Raw genomic sequence first — 24,295 nt, 5'->3', positions numbered from 1 at the left:
TGCGGGGTCACGCATGGGCTAAGAATAACCACCCTGCGGCAGATGAGCCACCACTGCGGGGGGGCGGGAGGGATCCCACCCTTCCCCGGGGCTCCAGCCGGGGGATGGAGCACACAAGTCTTTTGGTCAACCTGTCCCGCAGCGTAATAAGCACTTATTTCAGGTTCTGCCCTCCTTCTCTGTGCTCCCATGGGCACCACGGCTGAAGCAGTGGAGTGGAAGCACAAAGCAGCTCCCTGTACAGCACTGTCTGAGCTCCTGGTTCCGCTCCTTGCCACCCCTTGGCTGCCCCTGCCACAGGGACCGTCTCAGGCTCAGCACAGACAGGGCAAGGATTTTAGGAGATGCCTCATGTCCAAAGCTGTGACAGCCAGGGATGAGCTGCTGAGCCTGACCAGCCCAATGCCCAAGCCCTGGACCAGCCCAGACGCAGCTGATTCACACCTTGGAGCAGCTGCTGGAGCTGCCTTGGGCAAGGCTCGGCAGGAAATTCTTGCTTTGTACAGGGCTGGGTGAACTCTGCTCAATTTTCGTTTCGGTTCACTCTTTTGATTGCTGTGAGAACATGATCCAGGGTACAAAGATGGGGTTTGAACTCAAAACCTCTCCCTTTCGCAACCAGAGTGAGAGAAGAACAGACAGAGCCCGTTTGAGTAGAGCTCAGCACCACACAGAGAGGTAGCTGTGGCTCCCAAGGAGCTGCCATTCCTGCAGCATCCCTAAATTTCACAGGCTGGTTGAGGGGTTTACCCCTAGAGCCTGCAAGCACAAGATGGACACTGGGGAAAGCTCCTGCCCTGAAAGGTTCTGAAAAACCTCTAATATTTATATTATAATGGCAGGAAGAAAGCTGCCCATTTGCTGGTCCAGGACATGCTGGTCCCAGGAGGATGCCAAGGCAGAGCTGCCACAAAGCCCAGCCACATCCCAGATTTCCCAGGAAGGAGGTGAAAGGGGAGATGGCACCGGTGCCAAAGCGATGGTTTCAATGTGCAGCTGGGTCCAGTGGCCACAGGGAGGGGAACAGCTCTTCAAAAGACATCAGCTCCCAGCCTGGGGACACTGGGGCACCAGGACTGGGGCAATATCCCACTTGCAAGGTGCTAGGAGTACCAGGAGTGTGCTCCCAGCTGGAGAGCATCGCTGCTGGAACCTGGGCTGGCTGCCACCACCGCAGGAGGAAGATGACTGCGACCAGCTGGTGGCACCAGTATCCCTGCAGCAGCAGCACAAAGCACAGCAGCTCCTCCCTGCAGAGGCTTCACCGTGCACAAACAGCCACAAATTGCTGCCATTTCACCTGAGAGAAGGAGAAAAGAGGGACAGGATCTGCCAGAAGGGCTAGGGAGGAGAGCAGTGAGGCTGACAGCTCATGGCAAGAGCAGGGGGCTGCAACTCTGTGCAGGGTGGGCAGTGATGGCTCACCTCTGCTGACACCACAGCCACAGAGCACCAGCATGCAGCAGCCAAAGCACTGACAGGTTGGAAGCAACCCTGGGACCAGCACTCTGTGTCCTGCCTCCACTAAGATCCATGTCCCTCCAGCTGAGCTGAGTTTCCCCTCCTTTGTCCTGGCTGGAATGAAGCTCCCTGGATCAGGTTGGTCCCCCAGAGAGGGCCACTAAAGGTGAGGTACCCCAAGCCCTGAGGCAGCAGGAAGGCAGAGGCAGGGACTGGCTGTGGAAATGAAGAGTTTATTGGGACTGAGCAGAGATACAGGGCAGGAGGGAGGCAAGAGGTGCCTCAGGGAGCTGCTGTTCACCAGAGGGAGGCCCCCACTTGCTTTCCAGGTGGTTTAGTGGGAGCAAGGCACTCCCATCTCCCCATCCTGTCCCCAAGTATTACCAGAGGAAGGTCCTGCCTTCCCTAGGGGACCTGTCACCTCAGGACTGCTGTCCCAGCTGCTCCCGGCCGTGGCCATCAATCCCACCTAGAGACACAAGTGCAGCTTCTACAAAAATATCCTTCCCTTCCCCCAAAAACGTGAAGAGCAGGCGGGGCTCCCACGGAACTGTTATTGCTCAGTGTGCCGGGTGGTCAGACACAGGAACTTTAAGGCATCAGGAATAAGTGCACTAGGTGGGCCCCCGAGGTGTGCACGGCACAGCCCGGCCCCCACGGCTTCACTGTCCCAAGCAGTCCTCAGTGACCCCCTGGGCAGCCAGCTCTGCCAGCACATTGTCCAGGTAGTTGGGGTCGGGGTAGCCGTGGCCGCTCAGGTTTGAGTCCATCTCAGTCTTGTGGTGGATCTCGTTCCACACCACCGTGTTGCTCTCGCCGGTGGTGTTGGAGGTGCCCACTGTGAAAATCAGGCGTCTCTTCCAGGCCACCTTCAGGAGCTCCAGGACCTAGAGGGGGAAAGGAAAACCAAAGGTAGAAGACTTGAGCCATGAAAACAGCCTGCCAGAAGCCTGACAAGCTCGGTGCCACGAGACAACAGGAGAAGGGTGATGTTATCAGGGTACAGTGCTTTACCTTTCTGCCCTTCTCGTTGTCTGGTAGGTAACAATAGCGAGGAAAGCCTCTGGCTGTGTATGGCATCCCAGGGTTGGGGTGCTCAGGGCCCTGCAAGGGATGAGACATATTTGACATGGACACACCCATCTGCATAGGAGTTGGGCAATTCCTCAGCAGCAGGATTTGACACAGGCTCATCTCAAAGCAGCTCCTCCATGTAAAAGGCAGCTGATGAGCACAAGGTGTCTGACTTGTTCTTATTGGTCATGTGAGTATTACAGGGCCTCCAAGCGCGGTCTCATGCTGGGATACAAAGCCAGATCTTCTAAAATCTAATTAAATGCTGGTGGGAGACAGCCTCAAACCACAGCTTTTTCCACATGCTCTGATGACACCTTAAAAAAAACCCACACAGCTCAAACCTTTGCAAGCTCACTGCCACCACTGAAACCAGCGTGGGCTGTGAAACCACACATCAGGATCGCTCCCACCTTGTGAGCATGTTTCAGGCAGACATTAGTTCCTTACTGCAGGTGAAGAGCTGTTGTAAACTCTGGGGATGCTCAGAAAACGATCTTTGATGGAGGAGACCCACACACACTGAAGAACAGCTGCTGCAGCTGCTGGTTGCAGGCACCGTAGGCTGTCAGTGATGCTCTGCCAGCAGGCACTGTTCTGGATCCCAAAACTTCTCTGGGAGGCTCTCACAGCTTATGCTATCCATCAGCGTGCTGTGCACTCACCTGGATGCCTCTGCTGATGTGATACACAATCTGGATTGTCCCACAGTCCTTGTGGCCAGGGAGGGATTGGGGGAAAGTGGAGACTTCCATCTTCCCTTTGGGCTGGGTCCCAGTTTTCTCCCCATAGATGGTTTTACAGGAGGGACACTGCAAGCTGCCATCCTGCCAGGAGAAAGAAGCCAGGATCAGAGCTCCACAGCCCAGTGACCTGGGTGCAGGGGACCTGGTGGGGACAGGCCAGCTGGGTACCTTGTTCCCGTTGGAGTACATGGCCAGCATGCAGAGCATGTGGAAGGAGTGCTGGCAGCTCGTCAGGCGACCAACAGCCTCCGGCCTGATGGTGCTGGACTCACACATGTCACTGTAGCCAGAGGGGGAGGAAAGCTTCTCCATGCAGATGATGCAGTCCTGGAGGAGAAACCACCACCTATGAGCACAGGCTGATCCCAAGGACTGACCCACCAAGGAAGCCCTCAAGGAGACGCTTCAGGAAGATCTGCCTTCTGCTTTAATCCCTCCCTTTGAGGTTTATGGGCACAGAGACAGGTTTCTTCATCTGGTTGGTATCGCCCCACTCCACTTCCTGCGTTGCCCAGGAGGTGGAGAGCTGCCATCAGTCACAGCAGATGAGTGGGAACTGGGTATGGCTGTCCTGCTTCTCTGCAAAGCAGCTCCAGTGCAGGGTGTGATCTCTAGTTCTAATCTCTGAGCACTGAGAGACCAAACCCAGCCAGCTCCAAGACAAATGGGGAGGCACTGTCAGGCTGAGCTATTCAACCCACACTGTGCTTTCTCTGTCACAGTCTTCTGACAAGGATCTGTTGTCAGATGTGGCCTCCAGGCAGTGCTGAGGCCTCTCTACCTCACATCAACAGTGCCACTGCAAGCAGCACTATCTACCACACAGGATGCCCGAGGAAGGATGGTCCTCAGGCAACACTGTGGTTTTCATGACACCCCAGTGAACTCTGGGCAAGCTGGAGCTGCCTCACTGTCCTCTCACCTCATCAGCAGGAGTGCCCTTCAGCTCTTCCAGGTACTTCTTCACTACTGCTTCTGGCTCTGTTGGTGTGGCTGCACAAGGAGAGAGGTGAGAAAGAGGAGAAATCAGACACGCGGTGCAGTATGAGCAGCATGTGTGGGGTGAGCTAGAGAGAAGGGAGACAAGCAGGCCACTGGCCAGGATGCCAAGGAGAAAGGTTAGGGTTAGAGGGGGAGAAGAGGCTGCTCCAACTGATGCCTACAAGCCCCACAAAGGCTTTGCTATCAGCAATGGCTCCCACCAGGACTGTGAGCATCACAGATTGGCACCCCTTGTGCCGTACACCCCGGGGGTCTGCCTGGAGCTGCTGTGCTCCAGTTCTCCCCAGGTGATGCCAGGCAGGTCCCAGCTGGGCTTTCTGTGCATACCAGAAGCCAGCTGGGATCAAACTCAGTGGCCTCAGCAGGACAGAGGATCACACAGTCGATGTTGTCAAAGGAGAAAAGGCATTCCCACATCACCCCAGCTGGTGCCCAACAAGGACACCCAGCAACGCACACCAAGCTTCAGGTCCTGTTTTGAGTATGGCAGAATGAGCTTCACATCCTTAACGTGAAACAGTGGCCTTTCTCCTGAGCTTTCACAGACTCACACCCAGCAAGACACAGTGCAAGTCACCCAAGCATATGAAACAAACCTGTTTTTTAACTTGCAGCACATGACACAGATATTTTTGCATCTTCCCACATATAGTCCCCTGATCCCAGCCATCCAGGCATGGGCACCCAATCAGCCCACAGACCTGGTCCTCTCAGAAGCATTATGGGACAAAGCAACAGACACCACACAACACCCAGAGCAAGTTACCACCAAGCCCGATCCTCTTGGAGCTGCCCAGCGAGGCTTGGCTTAAGCCAGGGAGCATCCCATGTCCCTGTGTAGCACCTGGCCCTGGGAGAGGAGAGGAGCTCCTTACCCGTCATCAGGCCTGTCACGGGGGCTGCCAGGCTCTTCCACCAGCCTGAGAGAGGAAACATTTGTGCAAGCGATGTTATGAGTCCACCTGGCAGGAGGCAAAGAGAGACACTGGTCACTTGGCTTGGGGGAACCTTGTCCTTCCTTCCTTCCTTAATCCAAATCTGAGGGGTCAGCCAAGGCATAGCTCTTCCTTCTCCATTCTCCTTCCTGGCTGGAGTAGCTCTTCCTTCTCCATTCTCCATCCTGGCCAGATGGATCCTTTAGCACAGACAACGCTGCTGCTCCCAACTCCACGCTCCCAGGGGGACACAGAGTATCACCATGTGCAACAGCTGAGCACTGGAGATGTGGCTGTACCTGCACAACACAAATCTTCAGCTCTCCCCATCCGTCTGGGTGTGGCTAAACATGCAAAAGCCTGGATGGCACAGATCCTCTACCAGGTAGAAGCCCCTCATTCCCTAAAATGCCATGGAAGAAAGCAGGACAGAGCAATAATGTGGGCAGAACATCCTTTAGCTAACAAAGACTGATGAACTGGGAGCTGGACTTTTCTAACAAGAACACAGTCAGTAAGATGAGTTATTTTCAGAGGGGGATTCCTGGCCATTCCTGAAACAGAAGATTTCTGGCAGCAGGAGCAGGAGGAAGGGATGACTGAGCACACAGAGCAAGAAAGGGAGCCCAGGAGGTGAAGGGATGCTTGCTCCAAGTGTCGGTGCCAGGCAGGAGAGATGCCTGACATCTCAGGCAGAGCTGGGCTTCATGATCATGTGGGAGATGGAGACCTCAGTTTCTGCTAGGTTTTGGAAAGGCCTCTGTGAGCAGGACTAGCTGCTACCCATCCTAACTCCATCCACTTCCATGATGACCACTGTGTTCTCATCCCTGAGGATCTTGTGCTGCCTGCCAGGCTGACCACCACGTCCTTCTCCATCTGACCTGCATTTTCCAGGTGTCTCTTTCTGAGGTGACCTTCTTGTCTCCTCTGGCTTTGGGCTGGAGGAAGCAATGCCAAAAAGATGCACAGACAAGGTGAAGACAGCAAGGGAAGTGAGCAGAGAGGGCGTGTTACAGCAACAGCAACACCTGCCTGGCCCTTGGCAGAACGCCCCAGCTCACCTGTTCCCACCTGCACACACCTGAGCAGCTTCAGAGCACTTCACCTAGTTCAGGGTGGTGGGGGATGCTCTCCCCTAGCAGCTCCTGGTGACTTTCCTCCTCTGCAGCAGCTCAGAGAAAAATCAATAACTCACCCAAGAACTGGCCAGGCTCATTCAAATGAAATCAATGAAAGGAGACAAAAATCCAGTGCAGGAAAGTCCTTGGGGTACAGCAGGGATTTTGAGCAAAGCAAATGGCATTACCCATCTCCCCAACTGGCATTAGGATGGAGCTGGGGCAATCAGACAGGCAGAAGAGAGCGATGCAGCCCTCAGCCATCCTTAGGAAACCCATGCCTCATGGATTTGCAGAGGCATCTCCAATCTGTTCCTGTCACTTTGCTGTGGCAATGCTCTGGTGCATTTACAGCCACCAAGGCTGCCTGCAGAGAGGAAGGGCTGGGGAGCCCAGATGCTTTAGAAAAAGTTGTCCCCAGCTGCGAGGATTTGAATATCCAGTCCTAAAGGAGCCTTGTGACGCTGACAGCTTGGTTTTCAGCAGGGGTAGCAAAGCCAACACAGCCTTCCTCACCTCCAAAGAGAGGCTCTTCCTTGGACAGACCAGCACGTCTGTCCAGGCACATCCCAGCAGCGTGGGGGGAGCCAGGAGGCAGCTGGGACCACGGCACGAGCCACGTCTGCTCCCGCACGTGAATCACTTCCTTACAGGACACTTTGCTCCGTACAAGCGTTTGCCTCCGAATCTTTGTTCTGGCCATCCCTTGGGATCATCAAAGCCTGTTCAGTCCCCAGAGTTTTCTGGATTCAATAGAGGATTGGAAATGCAATAGCAGGATCGACTGATGCTGTTTATCACCAGCTGGCCGAGTGCTGCGCTACGGATTTATCCGGGATGCCAAAGAATGTTTACCATTCTTTCATTTACAAAGAGAAGAATATCAAATTGTTTCCAATGCTTCCCCTTCCTCCCTGTAGATAATAAGCTGCTTGCTGAAGCAAGGGCTTTCCATGGGCAACGTTTAACAGATGTGTTTTGAATCCTTACTCGGCAACCAAGTGCTTGCAGCAGTAACGTGTCTCCTCCTGTATCCCAAAACGAGCCATACGGTTTCCAGCAGACATTTTTTTGATACCCTCTGCAGGCCAGACATGGGTTGTTTCTAGTTATTGTCATGGACAGTCACACAGCTCTCATCACCTCTGTTCCCTGCACTTGCAAAGGCTGGATCTCCCAGCCTCAACCCCTGAAAGGGCTGTCCAGAAATCAGGGAGGTGAGAGGAGTTTGGTGCTAAAAACAGGTTTCTCCACATTCAGCATTTCAGCAGGTGACCAGGCTGCTCTGGGCAGAGCACCCCTGTTGTTGGAGCCTGTCTCCTTCCCCAGGGGAACAGGGAGCTCCCTCAACTCTGAGGCACAGGCACTTGCACAGTCCACAGACCCAGCTGCAGGCAGACAGACAGACATATGGGGAGCAATCAGAGTCAGCAGTGATTAATCTCCTTGCTTGGCAGGGAAGAATAAACAATCTCATCTCCTCTCCCTCCTTACAGCAGCACTCCACACATGCCTGCCCACCCTAGGGAGGATGGATGTGCAGGGAAAACTCCTCGCCAGGTGGAAATGCAGGTGGTGACCCCACCATCCAGAGGGTAACAAGTAGCAGAGCAAGCTCAAGCTACCTCCTCCTCCCTGCAGTCCCCTGGGAGATCTGGGGGGAGATCCATGGCCAAGCAGTGCTTGGGCACAGCAAGAGGAGCCACTGACAGCAGCGAGGCCCCAGTCAGCGAGGCTGGCACGAGGCAGTGGCTGCAGCATCCCGAGGAAGCGCAGCGCGGTGCCAGCCGGCGGGAAGGCAGCGCCGATCCATGAGGATGGCAGACGCTGCCAGGCCGGGTGCCAGGATAACACAGAGCCTTGCCTGGAGACTACGGCTTCCCCGAGACCCGCAGCACGTGTCTGTGCCAGACACATCCCTGCCAGAACAGCGACAGCGCTAATGAGTCCTGACTAATTAGCGCCTCTGTTTAACACACCCCAGCTATATCCGGCTGCAATTCCATCAGCACTGCCTCAGCCCAGGTGGGACCTGGATTGGCAGCAGCAGGAGGGAGGGAGAAGAGGCTCAGGAGAGGCACACTGCACCCACCACCAGCTGGTTGTACTTAGTACACTGCTGGATGCACAGCTCTTGCTTGAGATGGAAAATCCTAGAGGGGTGTGGGAAAGGACACACGATGCAGAAATTCAGGGCACAAAACAGGCCCAGCTCTGCCTGTTGGCTGCTTCAGGGCCTGTAAAGGCAAAGAGAACAGCCTGGCCAAAAGTCAGGTTCAGGACCTGCAATGCAGAACAATGTTCCTAAGCCCTGAGGGGCGTTGTACAAGCACAGCTTGTTCTCCCCAGCAAAAGGAGATCCTGCTTTCCAAAACAAGAGAGGGATTTTAACAACCTAAACCACTGAAAGGTCCCCCTTCTCATGGGTCAGTGTGGGAAAGGACCAAGCTGGCAGTCTCTCCTCTTGCAGCACGAGGATGGCTGGGACAAGTCCTGCCATGCCAGATGGGAAAAGGAGCTCCTTGATGCCCCTTCCTCATTCCATCCCTCCTGCTGGTGTCCCCTCTGCTCCTCTGGAGGTGTCCCAGCCCCAGCAGGTGGCATTGGAGAGCTAGCAGGGAGGTGACAGCCTGGCCTGGGGCCACGCTGCCCCAGCACAGCCTTTGGCCTAGGACAGCCCTGCAGGCACACAGGGGTGCTCCCAGTGCTGCCCCCAGCACTGAGGAACTGGCACCTCACGGCAGAGGAGATGCTGAGGGGGTGCAAAACACCCAGCACAGCTACAGCCACCCCTCTGCTCCCTGGCAGACACCTAACACGGTGAGTGCTGCTCTCACCCCCGGCCCACATCCCATCCTCCTTGCTCCCCGTTCCATGCTCTGCATTGCTGCTTTCCCCACACCACTCCCAAGGCACATCCTCCTGTTAACATCCCTTACAGCATCCTGGCTGTTTGCACCCACATCCCCTCCTGCCAGGGAGGGCTGGATGTTGTGACTGGTGCAGTGCTCAGGACGGAGAGACCCCGTGGAGGAGAAACCAGCAGCCAGCTGGGCTGCAGAGGAGCAGGGCCTTGTGTCTGTGGCCACATCATGCCCTAAACACAGCCATTTCATGTCACTAACCAGCAGCAGGTGATCAACACCAATGCAGGCCTAGCCCTTGGTTTTTTGGGCTCCTCTGTGGGAGGGCCTGGCCTCTCAGCTCCATTTCAGCACTGTTTCCAGGGCATTCCCACCACTCAGCCCTCATCCCTGGCTGGGGAGGGCTGCTTGGATGCTGCCCGTGCCAGGAGTGGAGCACCAGGAGCCACATTATCCCACCACCATGCCAGCTGGCTCCATGGAGTGAGATCCTCATCCAGCCCCTCTGTCATCCACCTCCACTCAGCTCTTCTCCTTCACCTCCCATTTTCCTTCGCTCCTCCTGTTCTTCACTGCTTCTCCTGCCGCCCCTGCTTTCTCCTCCCCCTCCATCACACATCCTACTCCACATTTGCTCTCTCCCTCCTTCTCGCAGCTCCCTCCATAATGCATTTCCACAAAACACCTCCCTCCTCATTTAATTTCTATTTTCCTTCCTGCCTCCTTCACACAGCTTTGGATTCCGTGGACTCCAAGAAGAGAGAAAAATGTACAAGTACACTCCCCAGACAGGCAGATGCCTCTTCCCCCCACCTCTGGGCTCTTCCCTTTCTTAAATATAAGCATCTCATATAAATGTTGAACACTTTCCACCTCTAGTCCCCCCTTTTTGCTAATCCAAAGTGGGGGGACACACTGTAGGTTTGGTGGTGGTTGACACACCTGTGCTGAGGATGGCAAACAACCTCTACAGCTACACCAGGCTGGATTCACACCTACTCCTGCAGAGTCCTAAGGCTGCTACACACAGATGGAATCCAGGCTCCAAACTGGGAGCCCACTGGCTCTGCAAAGGTGAGGGATGCCAGGGAGATAAGAGGAGAAATGAAGGCCCTGCCCTGGAGGTGGCTCAGCTCAGCACAAGAGCCAAGGCAACCCATCCCTTCCTGCCAGGGCACATCCACCTGAGAGCGCTCCACTCCCTTCCATTCCAGACAAGAGGTGGAGAGAATAAATCCCCTGCAATCTGACCTAGAAAGCCCTGCATGACTCAGGGGCCTGCTGGTTTGGCAGGTCCTTGTCATCCCATGACTCAGTCATGATGAGCATGGCTCACAAGCAAACCTTCTCTCCAGAGCACATATGGATTCAATGCTCTCCTCGATGGTCCCTGAGCTCCCAGAGTTGTTCCACCACTGACTCAGAAGGTCCTGGTACGTGGACACTCAGGGTTCCCCAAGAGGGTGCAGCAGGAGCACGAGGGGAGTCTGACACGCACAGATGACAGAGCTGCTCCAGCTTTAATTATGGATGGAAACAAGCAGACCTACCACAGGACCACATCTACTTTCCCATCTTATTTCACAGCCTGTCAGAGACGGTGCAGGTCAGAGGAGACGTGTCCTGCTTCTCCCCTTGGTGGGACAAACACCATCAGTCAAACCAGAAGAGCCGAGAGAGTGGAGGGAGAGACAAGAGGGAAGGAAGGAGCGCAGAGAGATAAAAAAAGAGAAGGAGATGGAAGCAAATATATCAGAGTTTGAGCAGGAACTACCTTTCTTGGACACTTTCCTCCCCTCCTTAACTGAGCTGTGTTTTTTAGTGGCTCTATGGGTGCTGGCAGCTTGCGGCACACGGGTGAGGTGCACGGGGAGTCCGGCGGCTGACATCAGAATAGCCGTCATGCCTACAGTGGGTGCGAGGTCAACATGCAGGAGGGAAACAATGGGGAAATACAATCATTAAAAAAAAAAAAATAATCTTTTAAAGGAAATTAAAAAAAAAAATAAAATAAAATTAAAAAAAGGATAAAATAAACCAAAACCCAAACCCTTGATTCAGAGGACATAAAACATCCGAGAGGCAACAGGGTTGGAGTCAGCACAAGGACAGGATCCAAAGGTTTTCAGAGGGAGGAGCCCAGGTAGCAAATTAAAGGGGGGAAGTGTGGGCACACCTCTGTGCTGGTGTGTGAACAGGACCTTCCTCTTTGCCTTGGCTTTAGGGCTCCTCAGGCACTGAGTCTGCCGTGGTGCAGAGTTCTCCCACTCACCAGAGCCCTGGGAGCAGCCCTGAAGGATTAGGGGCATCACTGGTATCTCCTAAAGGTCCTGCTCAGCTGCTCCCACCTAAAGCTACGCATTTCAATAGTGCCACAGCAAACCCATCCCCAGAGTGCAGCTGAACTCAGCCCCTCACTCACCCCACACCCTCTCCTCCCTGGCACTCTGGTTTTCCCTTGCACTCCCAGCTCAATGCGATCCTCGCCCTCCCCCATCCCAGCCAGCTGTATCCACGGGATGCAGTTTGATAAAGCTAATGAATCATTAAAAAGGACAGCCATTCCCTGAAGGTAAAATTGGCACACAGACAGCTACAGGACTGATCACGCTGCTCCCGAGATGTTTGCCTGTGAAATGCAGGCTGGTTACAAATCATAACATTTCCAAGGTACCATACTGCTCTCACACCTACATCCAAGAGAACACCTGCTTTTGCTTTCCCAAGAGCAATTTCCCACCTGCAACAGACAGCATGAGAATGAAAAAAAAAAAAAAAAAAAAAAAAAAGAAAAAAAAAAAAAGCTTATAGTTGCTGGCTTTTAGGTTTTCTGCTCTTGGTTTGCATTGCCCCAAAAGTCACCTCTGATAGCAGACCACACAAACCCATCCTAATGCTATGGACATTCCTGCTCAGTAATATATGGCCAAAGCTGAGAATTCCAAGGATTTTATTTTTGCAAGCCTCTATTTGTCTGGGTTGGGAAAGGAAGATTCTAGAGCACATTTGTCCGGGACAAAAACAAGGCACCTTGCCCTTACGTGACTGAAAATTGAGTTATGAGGGGAAGCATCAGCTTTGCATGCAACTGGCAAGACTATTTTCTGCCTCAAATAAGCAACCAGTCAAGAACTTGCATCCTGTGTCTAGAAATCCCCTGGGCAAAGCCTGTGTCAGTGCCCCACCAGCAGAACCACTCCTACACAGTGCCAAACCACAATTCGTGCCTCCTTCTCCTAAGGCCAGAGCACAATAAATATTCCAGAAGCTGTTCAACTCCTTTCCTGAAACCCAAAGTTGAATACTTTCACTAAAGCTTTCCCATCTATGGACCAAAAGACAGAAGGAGTTGCACAACACAAGGAAAGGGGCACAGATGGAGGAAGGAGTTTCCCCAGGGTTACCCAAGAACTTCTGGCAGGGCTGGTCTGGCCACAAGACCAGGCTGCCCAATGGATGGTGAAACTTCCAAATGGAAATGGGTAAGCAGGCAGCCGTGGATCACCCTCATGAGGAACCATCATTGTGGACCTAGATCTGAGGTGCTGCAGGGCCAGAGGAGGATCTTCAAAGCATACCAAGCCTGGGCTAGTGTCCCTTGTCCCACTGACAGCATCAGATCCGTTCCCAGCAGGCACAGCCAAGGAGAGCCCATCAGATCCAGCAATTTCCCCATCAAAATAACTTCCTTTCAATCCTGAACTAAAGGCCACAAGCCTATTTTATGTTCTCAACCCTGGTCTAAGCCAGCAGTCCACTACTTCCAGGAAGCCTTAAGGAAGAGCTTGAAGGTTCCCATAACAAAAGCTACTTGTTTTTTTCATGCATGAGTACCACTGAGCACCTGAAGCCCAGCAGCACCAAAGCTGCCACCTACACATGCACCAGGCAGATCCTTTCCCCTTCCAACAGGTTAAAGGACAGCCAGAGGTATTCCCAGAAGAGCAATACCAACTGATTAGAGAGTCTGGAGGAACAATATTCTTGAGAAAGAGGGAAGATGCTGCCCCCGCCACAGCTGGGGAGATCATCTCAGTCTGATCCTCACTGAGGCTGCAAAATACAATTCCCAGAATTGGTGCAGAAACCAAAGTTAAAGTTGTGTCTAAAAAAGCTGTTTCTAAGCAGTGCAATAGCACTGATTGCACAGACTGACATTTGAAAAGCGAGTCCAAAGACTAACTGGGATTATCACCACCCACGCACAGCTGACTGATAGGCAAATGCAAAATTAATGTGTTCTTCTGAAGAGATCAATACTGTCTTGCTAACATTAGCATGCAGGGCCCATAAAAAAAAAAAAAGAAAAAGAGAAAGAAAAAAAAAAAGAGAGAACACAGCAGAAGCAGAGGCTGAACAAACAGCTTCAGACTCTCAATGTCACAGGGCAACATGCTACCTTCAAAAATCAGTGCAAGCAAAGAGCATGAGCTACAGAATTTCAGGTGAGTTCAGCTACCCTCTAACACAGCCCCTCTTGTACCTGGAACAGCGTGCCAGCACCATGAGTCACCACCAAAACCCCCCCAGCATTTGTTCCTCAAACTCTTTTGTTTTATGAGCTGCAAACCCATCTGCAGCTCCACGCAGACTTAGAGCATGGGGCAAACATGGGACCAGTGGAATTACCCCAACCCAATGTTCTCCCAGTCTTAAATTGGTCAAGAAAAGGTAAAAGCAGGAAAACATGTTTTCCTGGCCAATTTTTAGCCTTCTGCTGCCTTCAAAGAAACATGCAATGAATCAATGCATCACTGAATGCAGACTCAGATCAAGAGAGCGTTCAGAAAGGGGATGTCCTGGTGTTAACGCTGCTCTTCTGGCTCATCTCCAGCAGAAATGCCTCCTTTGAAGTTCTGACACAATACTGCCAATCTCAGCATTAACAATCCTCCCACAAGTTTGGTGGCAGAGTCCCCAGTAAGGGATCCCCTCTGCCCCAGGCCTTACGTGGCAGTGTGTGCTCATAACAAGTGCCAAAACAATACACAGACATGTCACATCTGCAAATGGAGTCTCTGATTCTGACCGTGGACACAACAATTTCAAGTCAGAACCTGTTGTAGGCATCCATGCAGTTATGTCAGGAGCAAGTGCAGCTCTAAACCCAGATAAATTCTCACTGAATACACAAGGGACAAGTTGCAGCACGACAAGCTTGCCCAGACCAAGCCTGCTTTGGACACCACGTGTTCCTGTGAGAGGTCCTGCTGCTCACCAGCAAGCCTGGGAGTTTGAAAAATATTATTTAATGTGTTCACACTTTCCCTTGGGCACTGGGTTTCTTGCCTGCAAGGACTGCAGGAGTGAGGAGACCAAGACCTTGTGAAACATTCTCTGGCATCTGATCTGCTGTGAACACCTGCAATAACCACACTCAGAACTGCCTCTTCTCTCTTGCTCAAAGCATCTGTTTCGCCAGAAATATGTTAGTGACTCCTGGGGGTAAAATTATTTTCACTGCAGCTATGAGAACATCCACCAGCTTTTCTCAGCCTGCTGTGTAAATAATGGACTTTTGTAATATCCTGTGCAGAGGCTGAGCACGAGAAATACACCCTGACATAATGTAATGAGTGTTGAGGACACACTTACTCATATCCAGCCCAACACGCCCCTCTGGTCACCAGCTCTGGCTAATGAGCTGCATTTGCACAGGCCTCAGGCTGGTACAGGGCAGAGCTTATCTTCAAATAACATGAGATCTCAGAAAAGCATTGCTAATTTGTACAATTACATCCACCAGCAAAATCATTATGCTTAGTATGTTCCCCAATGCCCCAGCTCCAGGAATCATGTGAATGGGAAATACTCTGTTTCATTTAACAAAAAGCTCATTTCCAGCCTCCCTCTTAAAAATAGTATTAGAAGGGCTTTTATATGAGCACCTTGCCCACCCCTCAAGCCTCAAGGCACACCATCTAAACTCCATTATTCCCAGGAGATGTTAGTCCAGCTGATCCTTGAACACCAATACTGTGGTTAAACAGTTTGTTCAGACCTCTCTTCTGGCTTTCCACTGTACCAGCCGAATACTCACGGGGAAAGAAAGAGCTTAAAAGACAAGTTTCCACATGCACTTTGAAGTATTAAATAAGCAGAAAGCAAGGAAAAAGAAATTATGGGGTTTTGTACAAAATATGGTTTTAAAGTCAGCTTCACAATGCCTGAGATCCCAAGTGGTGCTTTCAGCAGACGTGGGGTTGACAGTGCTACAAACCCCTCACTCATCACACAAACAAAACCCAGCTTCTCATTCAGACCCACAGGACTCCTCATCTCCTGTTTATCCACCAGAGGCTCCCTCTGCATCCAAAAGATGCACCTGCAGCATTTCTCAAGATCACCCGTGAGATTCAGGGGTTTTATTTCTCCAGCTTCAAACCAGAGCCAAAGCTGCTGAGGCACCCAGGGATGGAGACCACGGGCTATGAGACTTCTGGACACGTTTCCCAAAATAAAACCTCCTTCATTCTCATCCAAGACTTCCCTCTCCCTCACAGCATGAGAGCCCTAGAGAACCCAGCCTTTGCCACTGATGCTGAAGGAAGCAGCCATGCAGTAGGGACTGATGGAACAAAAGGGGCCCAGGTTTTGTTAGAGAATAACCTGAGTAACGAGTAACTCGCACATCACCAGCAGGATTTTAAAGATGAACAAAATACTACTTCCCTGAAGTGGTTCAAGACACAGAGCAGAACACAGAGGGGAAGAGGGTGTCCCTAAAGACCCAACCAATTAATGTTTCAATAGAACTATTCCTTTTTACCAGAACTCCACTGCTTCCTTTTTACCAGAACTATCCTCAGAGACTTATTTTCCTTCTGCTTCCTAATTAACTTGTATTAATCTTTCCTCTGCTTCCATGTGACTTTGAGGACGGACTCAAATTCAGATTTCCCTCCTCCCTTGCACCTCTGAGGTGTGTCACACTTGGCAGAAGGCAGCACAGTGCCCACCAAAGCAGTGTCCTATAAAGACCTGGATCTGAAGGAGACACTGGTCCCAGGGATTTGCTCCTGCACTGACCACACTCAGCTCTGCACTCCCCTCCATCCCACACTGCATTGTGGAGAGTTAAAAAGTGTTAAACTGAATAATTATTCCCTCTTTTGCACCCCCAGCCTGCAACAGAGATATCAATTACAAGCTTAACCATTTTATTGTATTAAATGGTGGCAAGTGGCTTATTCTACTGGGCTCTCCTGCAGCCTCTTATATCCAAAGGTGGCACTACAAGGCATAAATGGACTGTGTGCATTCACCTCTTCCAAATCCACAGTGGGTGACTCGTACTTGGAGAATGAGATCACAGTTAACAACATTAACACAGCCTGGATTCACCAGGGCTCTTCAGCTCTCTACTGTATTTACCTTTCTGTGATTAAGTACCTAATTACACAGTGAGTGCTAATAGCCAGGGGAGGAAACCCGGAGCTGCCATGAGTGAGGGGAGTTCTGCTCAGGTCACCCTCCCAGACAAGGTCTGAGCTTGACTTTACACCTCATTTCCACAGTGATTTGCTAGGAGGAGACAGATGGGCTGCATGCTGTCAGAGGACACCAGTGTTAGTCTTCATGCAGTGCCAGTTTGGCTACAGAGAACATGCAAGGCACAGTTTTATGACTATGCTAATGTTAAATTACTGAAAACATCAATCCTGGGGACCATTTTTAGGCAGGATAAAGCCTGGCTCTCAAGAAGAGACCGAACACCATCAGCTTTTACGGAATAAGGTGGTAAACCTCGTCTTGAAAAACAAGAATGTAACAGTCTCCACTTGCTCAGGAGGAAAGTTTGGTGTCCCAGGAGCTAATAGCCTCAACAGACCATGCATGGACAACAGCCAGAGGAAGAAGAGGGTTAATAGAAATTCTGTAGTGCCTGAAACGGACACAGGAAAAAAAAAATCCAAACAGAAAATACCAGACATCAGGTCTTCCCCACTCCTCTGCCCCAGGTTACCACGTTATGATATCCATATGTGTGTAGTACAGTCAGGGTCAGCACAGAGGAGACCTCTGCTCTGGCAGAACACCCAAACCCCCCAGCACCACCACACCAGGGCCCCATGGTTTGGCACTGGCTGAGTCCCAGCAGAGCAAAGGTGCCAGCGGCTGTTGGCACAGCAAGGCTTCCACTGAAAGCTGCAAGCACGAGTTGGCGTTTTCAAGGCAACGCCATTTCAACTTTAACAGGCAAATCTACTCTGAAAAGGAGCATTGAAAACTGGCACTTTCATCCCTCCCAGACAGTCCTCAGTATTGTGCTCACAAGTTTGGATAACAAGCAAACCCGTATTCTGCTGCTACAGGAGACAATGTCTGATTCAACTTCTGTCTCCCCTTTCCCTGAGGCAAGGCAACAAAATCCCCTTTAAGCTAAAGACCACCTGAGCTTTTTTAATAAAACCACATTTAAAAAGACACATTAAAAACCAAACACAATCTCACACCACTCCTCCCCTTTGACTTTTTAAAAAAAAAGGCAGCAAATAGCAGCTTTTTCCACATGCCCTTTCCTTTTCTACTTGCTCATGCACATGTACAAAGATGAATAGCCATGCCTCGAATAATCCCACTCATTTTGAGAGCCTCAGGACAAGCACTAATGAGAAAAAGAGCTACTAAAGGTTTGTCCATCCCATTCTCTCCCAAATTTGTCCTCTTTGCTTTTCTGAAGAGTCTTTGAGTCTCAAACTTTAAATGCCAGCAACGTCTCTAACTCTTCCTAAAAGGCACCAAAGGAAAGTAAGTGCCCAAAAAAGACAAACTTTTCATTTACCTAATCCTAAAGACTGAGCAAGTAAAGTAGAGTAGGGGTCTTACCTGCCAGGGCCTGGTTCAGCTTACTGGGTTTGGGCATCTTGACGAGCAGGTTTGGGGCACTGGAGAGAGAAAAGAAAAAGGGACGAGCTCAACAGCACAGAAAATCCACTAACAAAGAAACCAGCAGTAAAATTGCCTCCTGAATGCCAGAGCCCTGCATATATTAACAGGGTTTAATTGCTCAGAGGAGCCCCAGCTGGGACCCTCACCCATGCACCCTTCTCCCACTGGCCCAGCAGCTGTATTTAAGGAGGCCTGTCCTTACCAGAGCTCCTTCCTAAGTTTATTTATCTCTAAGATGGGCTTCAGAGCTATCTATGTTGTATGTTGCTGCCTCCAGCCCTGTCTCCTCTTAGCTGGAGGCTGGGTCTGACTCATCCCTTCCTCCTGCTGGACCCTGCTCTGATCCTCTGATCCCTGCTCTTGCTATTCCACCAGAGAGCTTCCTATGAGCAGCCAACCTGCACTATGCATCCAATGGGAATCTAAAGGGAAGAAAGGCTGAAGGAGACTCACATGAGTTTGTCACCCATTTTCCTTTGGAATTCAGGAGGATCTGGACACCAGGTATCCCTTTCAGGTTCTTCACCTACATGTTTTAGCAGTATTTCCCAAAGCTGGCAGCTGTACCTCAAGCTAGTCTGGGACAGATGGGAATCCAGGGTCATGCCATGAGTTGGAAAAAGGAGTTGGGAAGCAAAGGGGGAGCAGCAGCATGAGCACTGAGGAAGGGGTCACTGGAGAAGACAGCAAGCTGGATTTACACAAACAGAGCAGGAACATCTGAAATCCAACATGCTGGCACAGAGAAACCACGAATGGGCTCTGTCTCAGATGGCACATGTGCATCAGCTGCAGTTAATACACAGTGAATTCTGACAGCTTTCCCCAAGGACTCCCCAAAACTACATCAAACTTGGCCAGCTTCTTAGGAATTCAGAGACCAAGGTGGTCAAAAGCCCAAGTTTCATCCACTGTTAAGGGGGAACCTTCTTCTCTCCAGTTGGGATGCAAGAGCTGCCATGGTGCCCCAAATAGCACCCCAGAGGTCTGTCCTTTCAGCCTTGCTAAAATCTTCGTCCACATTTCCATGACAATGAGCAGAGCTGAAAAGATTTTTGAGTGTCATGTGACTGCCTTCCACCCTCCTGAGAGGGAGGCATTCCTACCTCTCCCCTCTCCTACCTGTCACAATTTGGAATGGGCTCCTGCAGGTGTCCTGAGCTTCCTGAGGAACCTTGGGCAGGACCCAGGGCTTGATGTGGCACTGACAACCTGGCTAAGTGAACCAGCTCTTCCAGACCCGTATAAAGCTCTCCAGACCAGAGAGGTTTTCCTTCTGCCTCTTTCAAATGCTGTGCTTTCCCTTTTGCTGCCTCCGATTTTGCAATGTCTTCAAATGACGCAACAGATTGCTCTGCCTCCAATTCAAACCCACCGAATATAGGGGAAATCCTCCAAGGGATTTCAAAGGGCTTTGCGAATCAGATGACTTTATGACTCTCTTTCCCGCTTCACCCTCTTTGTCACAGCTTTTTCTCAGGTATTTCCCTCCTCCCTCTTCACCTCATCTCTTTGCTTCACAGAGACACTGGACTTTCCTTCATTTCTTCCTCCAACTGAGCAGCCAAGAAGACCACACAGAGCTGGGCACCCTCTCTACCCCAATTGTGACCCTGCATGTGACAGATACCAAGGAGCTTGTGCTTTATTGTCACAGTATGACATGCAGGTGCTTTCACTTCCCCATGGGAGGTAAAAATACAGCAAAGCACAAAACTGAACCTTCCACTCAGCCAGGAAAGCAGATGGGGCCAGGGGATCCTTCCAAAGGGCTGGAGTACAGGGTTATTACACCTGAGGCTGGAGAAAGCAAACCCAGAGCTGCCCTGGGAAGGGGATCACTGGTAACCACGTTCTGAGATGATGGAAGAGACAATCTTCACTCTTCTTCCTGCCCTGTAAGGCTCAAGCACAAGTCACCCAGGAACTAGAACTTGTCCTGGTTTCAGATGAGATTGAGTTGATTTTCTCCCTACTAGCTGGTACAGTGCTGTGGTTTGGACATAGGATGAGAATAATGTTGAAAATACAGGGACATTTTAGTTGTTAGCAGTGATCACAGTAAGTCAAGGCCTCTTCTGCTCCTCACCCCACCAGTGAGGAGGCTGGGAGGGGACACAGCTGGGACAAGGGATATTCCAGACCATTTGATGTCATGCTCAGTATAGAAACCAGGGGGAAAACTGCTGCTGGTCAGTGGGTGTGAGCAATTACATTGTCATCCCTTGTTTTGTACATTTCATCTCTTTTATCATCGTTATTATTATTTTCCTTCCCTTTTCTGTCCCGTTAAACTTTCTGTATTTCAACCCAAAACTTTACCTGTTTTTCATTCCAATTCTCTCCCCCATCCCAAATATTTCTTCTTATTTTAGTAAATACACACCCCCAGTCAGCAGCACCCCAGCCAACAGTGCCACAGGATGTGCTGACCCATCTGCTTGGCACCGTGGGACCACACTGGCACAGCTGCCACGCTCCCTGATTTCTGTTACAACTGCAGAAAGCCCAAAGGTTGACGAAATCAAGGGAAATCCAAACTGCTTTGAGGTACCACGGCGCTGCCTGGGCAGGTCTGCAGCCGCAGTGAGTGGGAGGAAGTGCTGTCACGCCAAAAAAGGTGCGGAAACGCTACTTGGAGCCTACGCTGGGTCTGAAGTGGGGGGTTTTTGGAGGAGGAAGGGGAAGAGGTAACAAGGAAGGATATTGCTATTGTAGTGTAACATGGGCTGTGCCTCCCAGAGCAGCACAAACAGATGTATTTTATCCACCAGCTCAGGTCCAAACAACTCCAGCGTTGCCAGAACCAGCGGTGGCTTCCTGGGAGAGAGCTGGAGCCAGGTGAGGTCCTGATGATTTATTGAAAACAGGCTCAGTTAGGAGAAAAAACCTGATGCAGGCAGGCTGGTGGGGGTCTTGGGTAAGGGAGATCTGGAGGGCATCAGTGCAAGAGCAAGCACTGCAGTGTGGAGAGATGAGAGGGGTCCACTGAGGCACCTGCTCCTGCTGCCTCTGCTGCCCAGGGAGATTTGTAGCCAGGCAGTGCCTTTGACTCCCCCAGCCAAGCCTTCAGGTTGGGCTTGCAACACCTGAAAGTCAACGCCTGAGTTCTCTGAACATTTCCTAGTATTGTCTCCTCCTTCCTGGCCCAGTTTTGTCCTGCTGTTCGCTGCAGCTCCTGCTCTCCTGCTGCTCTGTATGCTGGAGGTTACCAAGTGTAACAGGGATCGCCAGGTTGTGAATAAAGGGATGCAAAACAAGCCACTGTCCTCAGAGATTCAGCAAGAAGATACTGTGATGATTTCCCACCACCAGTTCCCAGGCAGTCTGCTATGGGAGGCAGACAGGGCAGACTGATATTTCAGCATGACAAAACCACTTGCTTCTCCAGAATTTCTAGATTCTGCAGCACTAGTGAGACAGCAAAGCACGAGGCCAGCAAGGAAGTCTGTCAACAGCTTGGCATCCAGGGCGGCTGCCACTTCAAACACTGGATGGCCAGGTTTGAGCTGAACATCACCTAAGCCACGCATATACCCTATCCTAACGGAGTAGAAGTGGGGAAGCCTGTAAGAACTCACCCTCTCCACCTGGTAACAGCCCTTTATTCCTTCTTCTCCCCCTGCACACAAACAGCAGGCCACACATCTCTTATCCTGGCATCTTTGTCACCCCCTGGACAACAGCCAGCACTTCTCCCCACAGGTCAGGGCTGTATCCAGCCCTACCTCACACTAACACCAAGTGCTACCACAACACCCAAAGGTCCAACCCCCTTCCCAGGGCTCACCAACACTAATGACCAACACTAATGGCAGTTTCTCCCCTTTCTTATCAAGAGGAGACCAAAACCCAGACCGAATATCTCTAAAGAAGGACCTTTTGGTGCACTGCACTTATGTGGCCACAGGGATCTGTGGATTTGCTCTTGGCATCAAGCAGAGGAGGTTCCCCTGCTCCCACTCAGGAATAGAACCCAGTGGCAGAGAACCACGCTGGCTAACAGGGTTGCAGGACAAGTTACAATAGGCCCAGCAGAACCAGCACCAGGAGAGCCCCTCCTCACCATCTGAGGAGCTTTTGGGAATGCCTACGGACAAAGCTGGAAGATGTGAAGGAGCAGAGAGAAAAGGAAAGGCCCTGCCCAGATTCTGCTCCCTCCTGATCATACGAAGCACTAACTGTGGTTTGCTCCATTTGGGAGATTTAGGGGCACAGCACCAGATCCCCAATACTGTCAGTATCCCTCCCCAGCCCTCAAGACCCCCACTCCCCACGCTTTTATAAAAAATCCTGTCCCCCTGAGCTGCCTGCTTTGTTTGTAGGCACAACCTAGACCAGAAGCCAAAGCCACATAAGCTCAGAGGGGCCAGCAGATCTACAGCAGGGATTTGCCTGGCTGGAGCACTAATTAATATCCCCAGGAAGATTGCTTTCTGCAGCTTTACTCGCTCATATTACAAGCAGGGTGTTTCAGGAGTGCCCTACTCTGTAATTAGCCAGCACAGCGCAGGTAGCTCTTGCCCCAGGGATGGAAGCTTTCCCACGTGGGGTGGGAAGGATCATGCCAGGAGGTGGCTGGGATGCTGGGGAGCCAACCCCTGCTTCCCAGATCTGGCTAACAGCACCGAGATCAGGACACAACCTTTGCCATGGGACACTCCATGTGCAGATTCCAGCGCTGTCTGTGAGAGAGGACGGATTCATTAACTCTGTTTAATACACAGGAGGAAACTAATGCACCAAGCAGCAAAATAACTTGCACACATATATTTAACACATTAGCAGCAGAGCCAAGGATATTAGCATCTAGTTAAGCCTTGGCACTCTTCTCTGGGTTTTCCCTCTTTGACCCTCTTTGAGAGCAGGAGGAAATCAAACCTGCGTGTTGCAGTGCCGGAGCTCCGCCCGCTCTCACACAGCACCCGCCCTCCAGCAAGCAGCAAATACATTTAATAACCATTCAGTGCCACAGGAGCCTGGGCATGCCTGTGCTAACAGCCCCTTCTGGGGGCTCTGCCTGCTAGAAATAACTGTCACAGCCACACAGGGAGTCAGGCAGCTTGCCAGGATGAACTGTGCCTCTTTCTCGGCCCTGCAGGACAGAGGTTTATTTCAGTGTTGCCATTTTTAGCTGTTTCCTAAAGAAACGGGGTGTACACAACTGCACTGTCTGTCAGTCTCTGCCGGTCGGCTTTTGAGCTCTTCTGCCAGTTGAAGTTCAGCTCCAACAGGCAGCTGGGTCATCCCTGAAAGATTTGTGAAAGTAAGCAGTTTGGTAAAAGCAAGTAATCTGTCAGTGCTGCCTTGGAGACAAAGGCTGTGGGGTGAACACAACACAACCTTTATTAGACACCAGAGGATCCCCTGTAGCCCACTGTTCACTTCCCTTTGGCCTCTGAGCACGGGTCAGCGCAGGAACCGCACATCACAGTTAAGGGGAGTGAGCAATGGTGCACACTGGACACAGCCAGAAACCCTCGGTGGGATGATTAGTGCAGGATAATCAGCCACAAAGGCTGGACTATTGGGTGATGCAGAACAGTGACTGTGAGGGAAAGGGAACAAACCACCATGCCATGTCCAGCCGAGGGGGGAAGACAAGGATCCCAGAGGATACAATAACCCAGGAATGTTCTGGGCTTAGGAATTAAATGAAACACATTGTTAGACTTTGCTACTCAGGTTTCCCCTAATTCACAGAAATTAAAGGATTTTCTGCTGAACATGGGTTTCACAAGCCCAATACTGTAACTCCAGCCAGGAGCAATTACACCCACCCAGCGGCATTTCCGACTCAACCCCAGTGCAGAGGTGACAGGAAAAAGCCATCCCAAGCTGTCAGCTGGGGATGAACAAGTCCCTTTCACACACAGCCCGCTACTGGAAGATGGAGATTGCCCCCCTGTGTGCACTTGGCTGCCTGGCAGGGACAAAGAGAGTGTCCCTGGCAAAACTAACCCCAAAGGATGGGAGAGCACACCCCAAGGGGACAGACAGGCAGCCAGGGGAGCAGGGCTCAGCTGGGGATGTGGGTTTTACAGAGGGTGACTGTCACACAGGTCTGACAGCACTCACTCACTCCCTTCCAGGTGACCAAAGAGCTGCCACCTGCCCTGGGTGGCAATGTCCTGCTGTCCCCAGCACAGATTTAACCATACAATCCCCTTTGCATCCCCCAGAAAGGCTGGCTTGGGCCA

General features: G+C 51.4%; 1 protein-coding gene across 4 annotated transcripts in view; it reads right to left on the bottom strand.

The window, feature by feature from the left end:
- Positions 1–1,674: 1,674 nt before the first annotated feature.
- Positions 1,675–24,295, bottom strand: part of DTX2 (deltex E3 ubiquitin ligase 2) — a 34,120-nt gene continuing 11,499 nt past the window's right edge. Inside the window, exons 3-10 of one of the 4 annotated variants that reach the window (XM_050321848.1) lie at positions 18,033–18,091; positions 10,978–11,109; positions 5,159–5,245; positions 4,204–4,274; positions 3,450–3,608; positions 3,201–3,362; positions 2,476–2,565; positions 1,675–2,348 (exon numbers count right to left, since the gene is read on the bottom strand). In XM_050321848.1, the coding sequence (XP_050177805.1) occupies positions 2,124–2,348; positions 2,476–2,565; positions 3,201–3,362; positions 3,450–3,608; positions 4,204–4,274; positions 5,159–5,245; positions 10,978–11,109; positions 18,033–18,091 (985 nt within the window). In that variant the 3' untranslated portion in view covers positions 1,675–2,123. The remainder of the gene's footprint in view (positions 2,349–2,475; positions 2,566–3,200; positions 3,363–3,449; positions 3,609–4,203; positions 4,275–5,158; positions 5,246–10,977; positions 11,110–18,032; positions 18,092–24,295) is intronic. The other 3 variants (XM_050321845.1, XM_050321846.1, XM_050321847.1) reach the window with 3 other exon arrangements.

The sequence above is a fragment of the Myiozetetes cayanensis genome, unplaced genomic scaffold (genome assembly GCF_022539395.1).
Source record: "Myiozetetes cayanensis isolate MyiCay16 unplaced genomic scaffold, myiCay2020 scf27, whole genome shotgun sequence".
NCBI lineage: Eukaryota > Metazoa > Chordata > Aves > Passeriformes > Tyrannidae > Myiozetetes > Myiozetetes cayanensis.
Note: the sequence above shows the minus strand (reverse complement) of the source record. Positions and strands in the feature narration are given on the sequence as shown.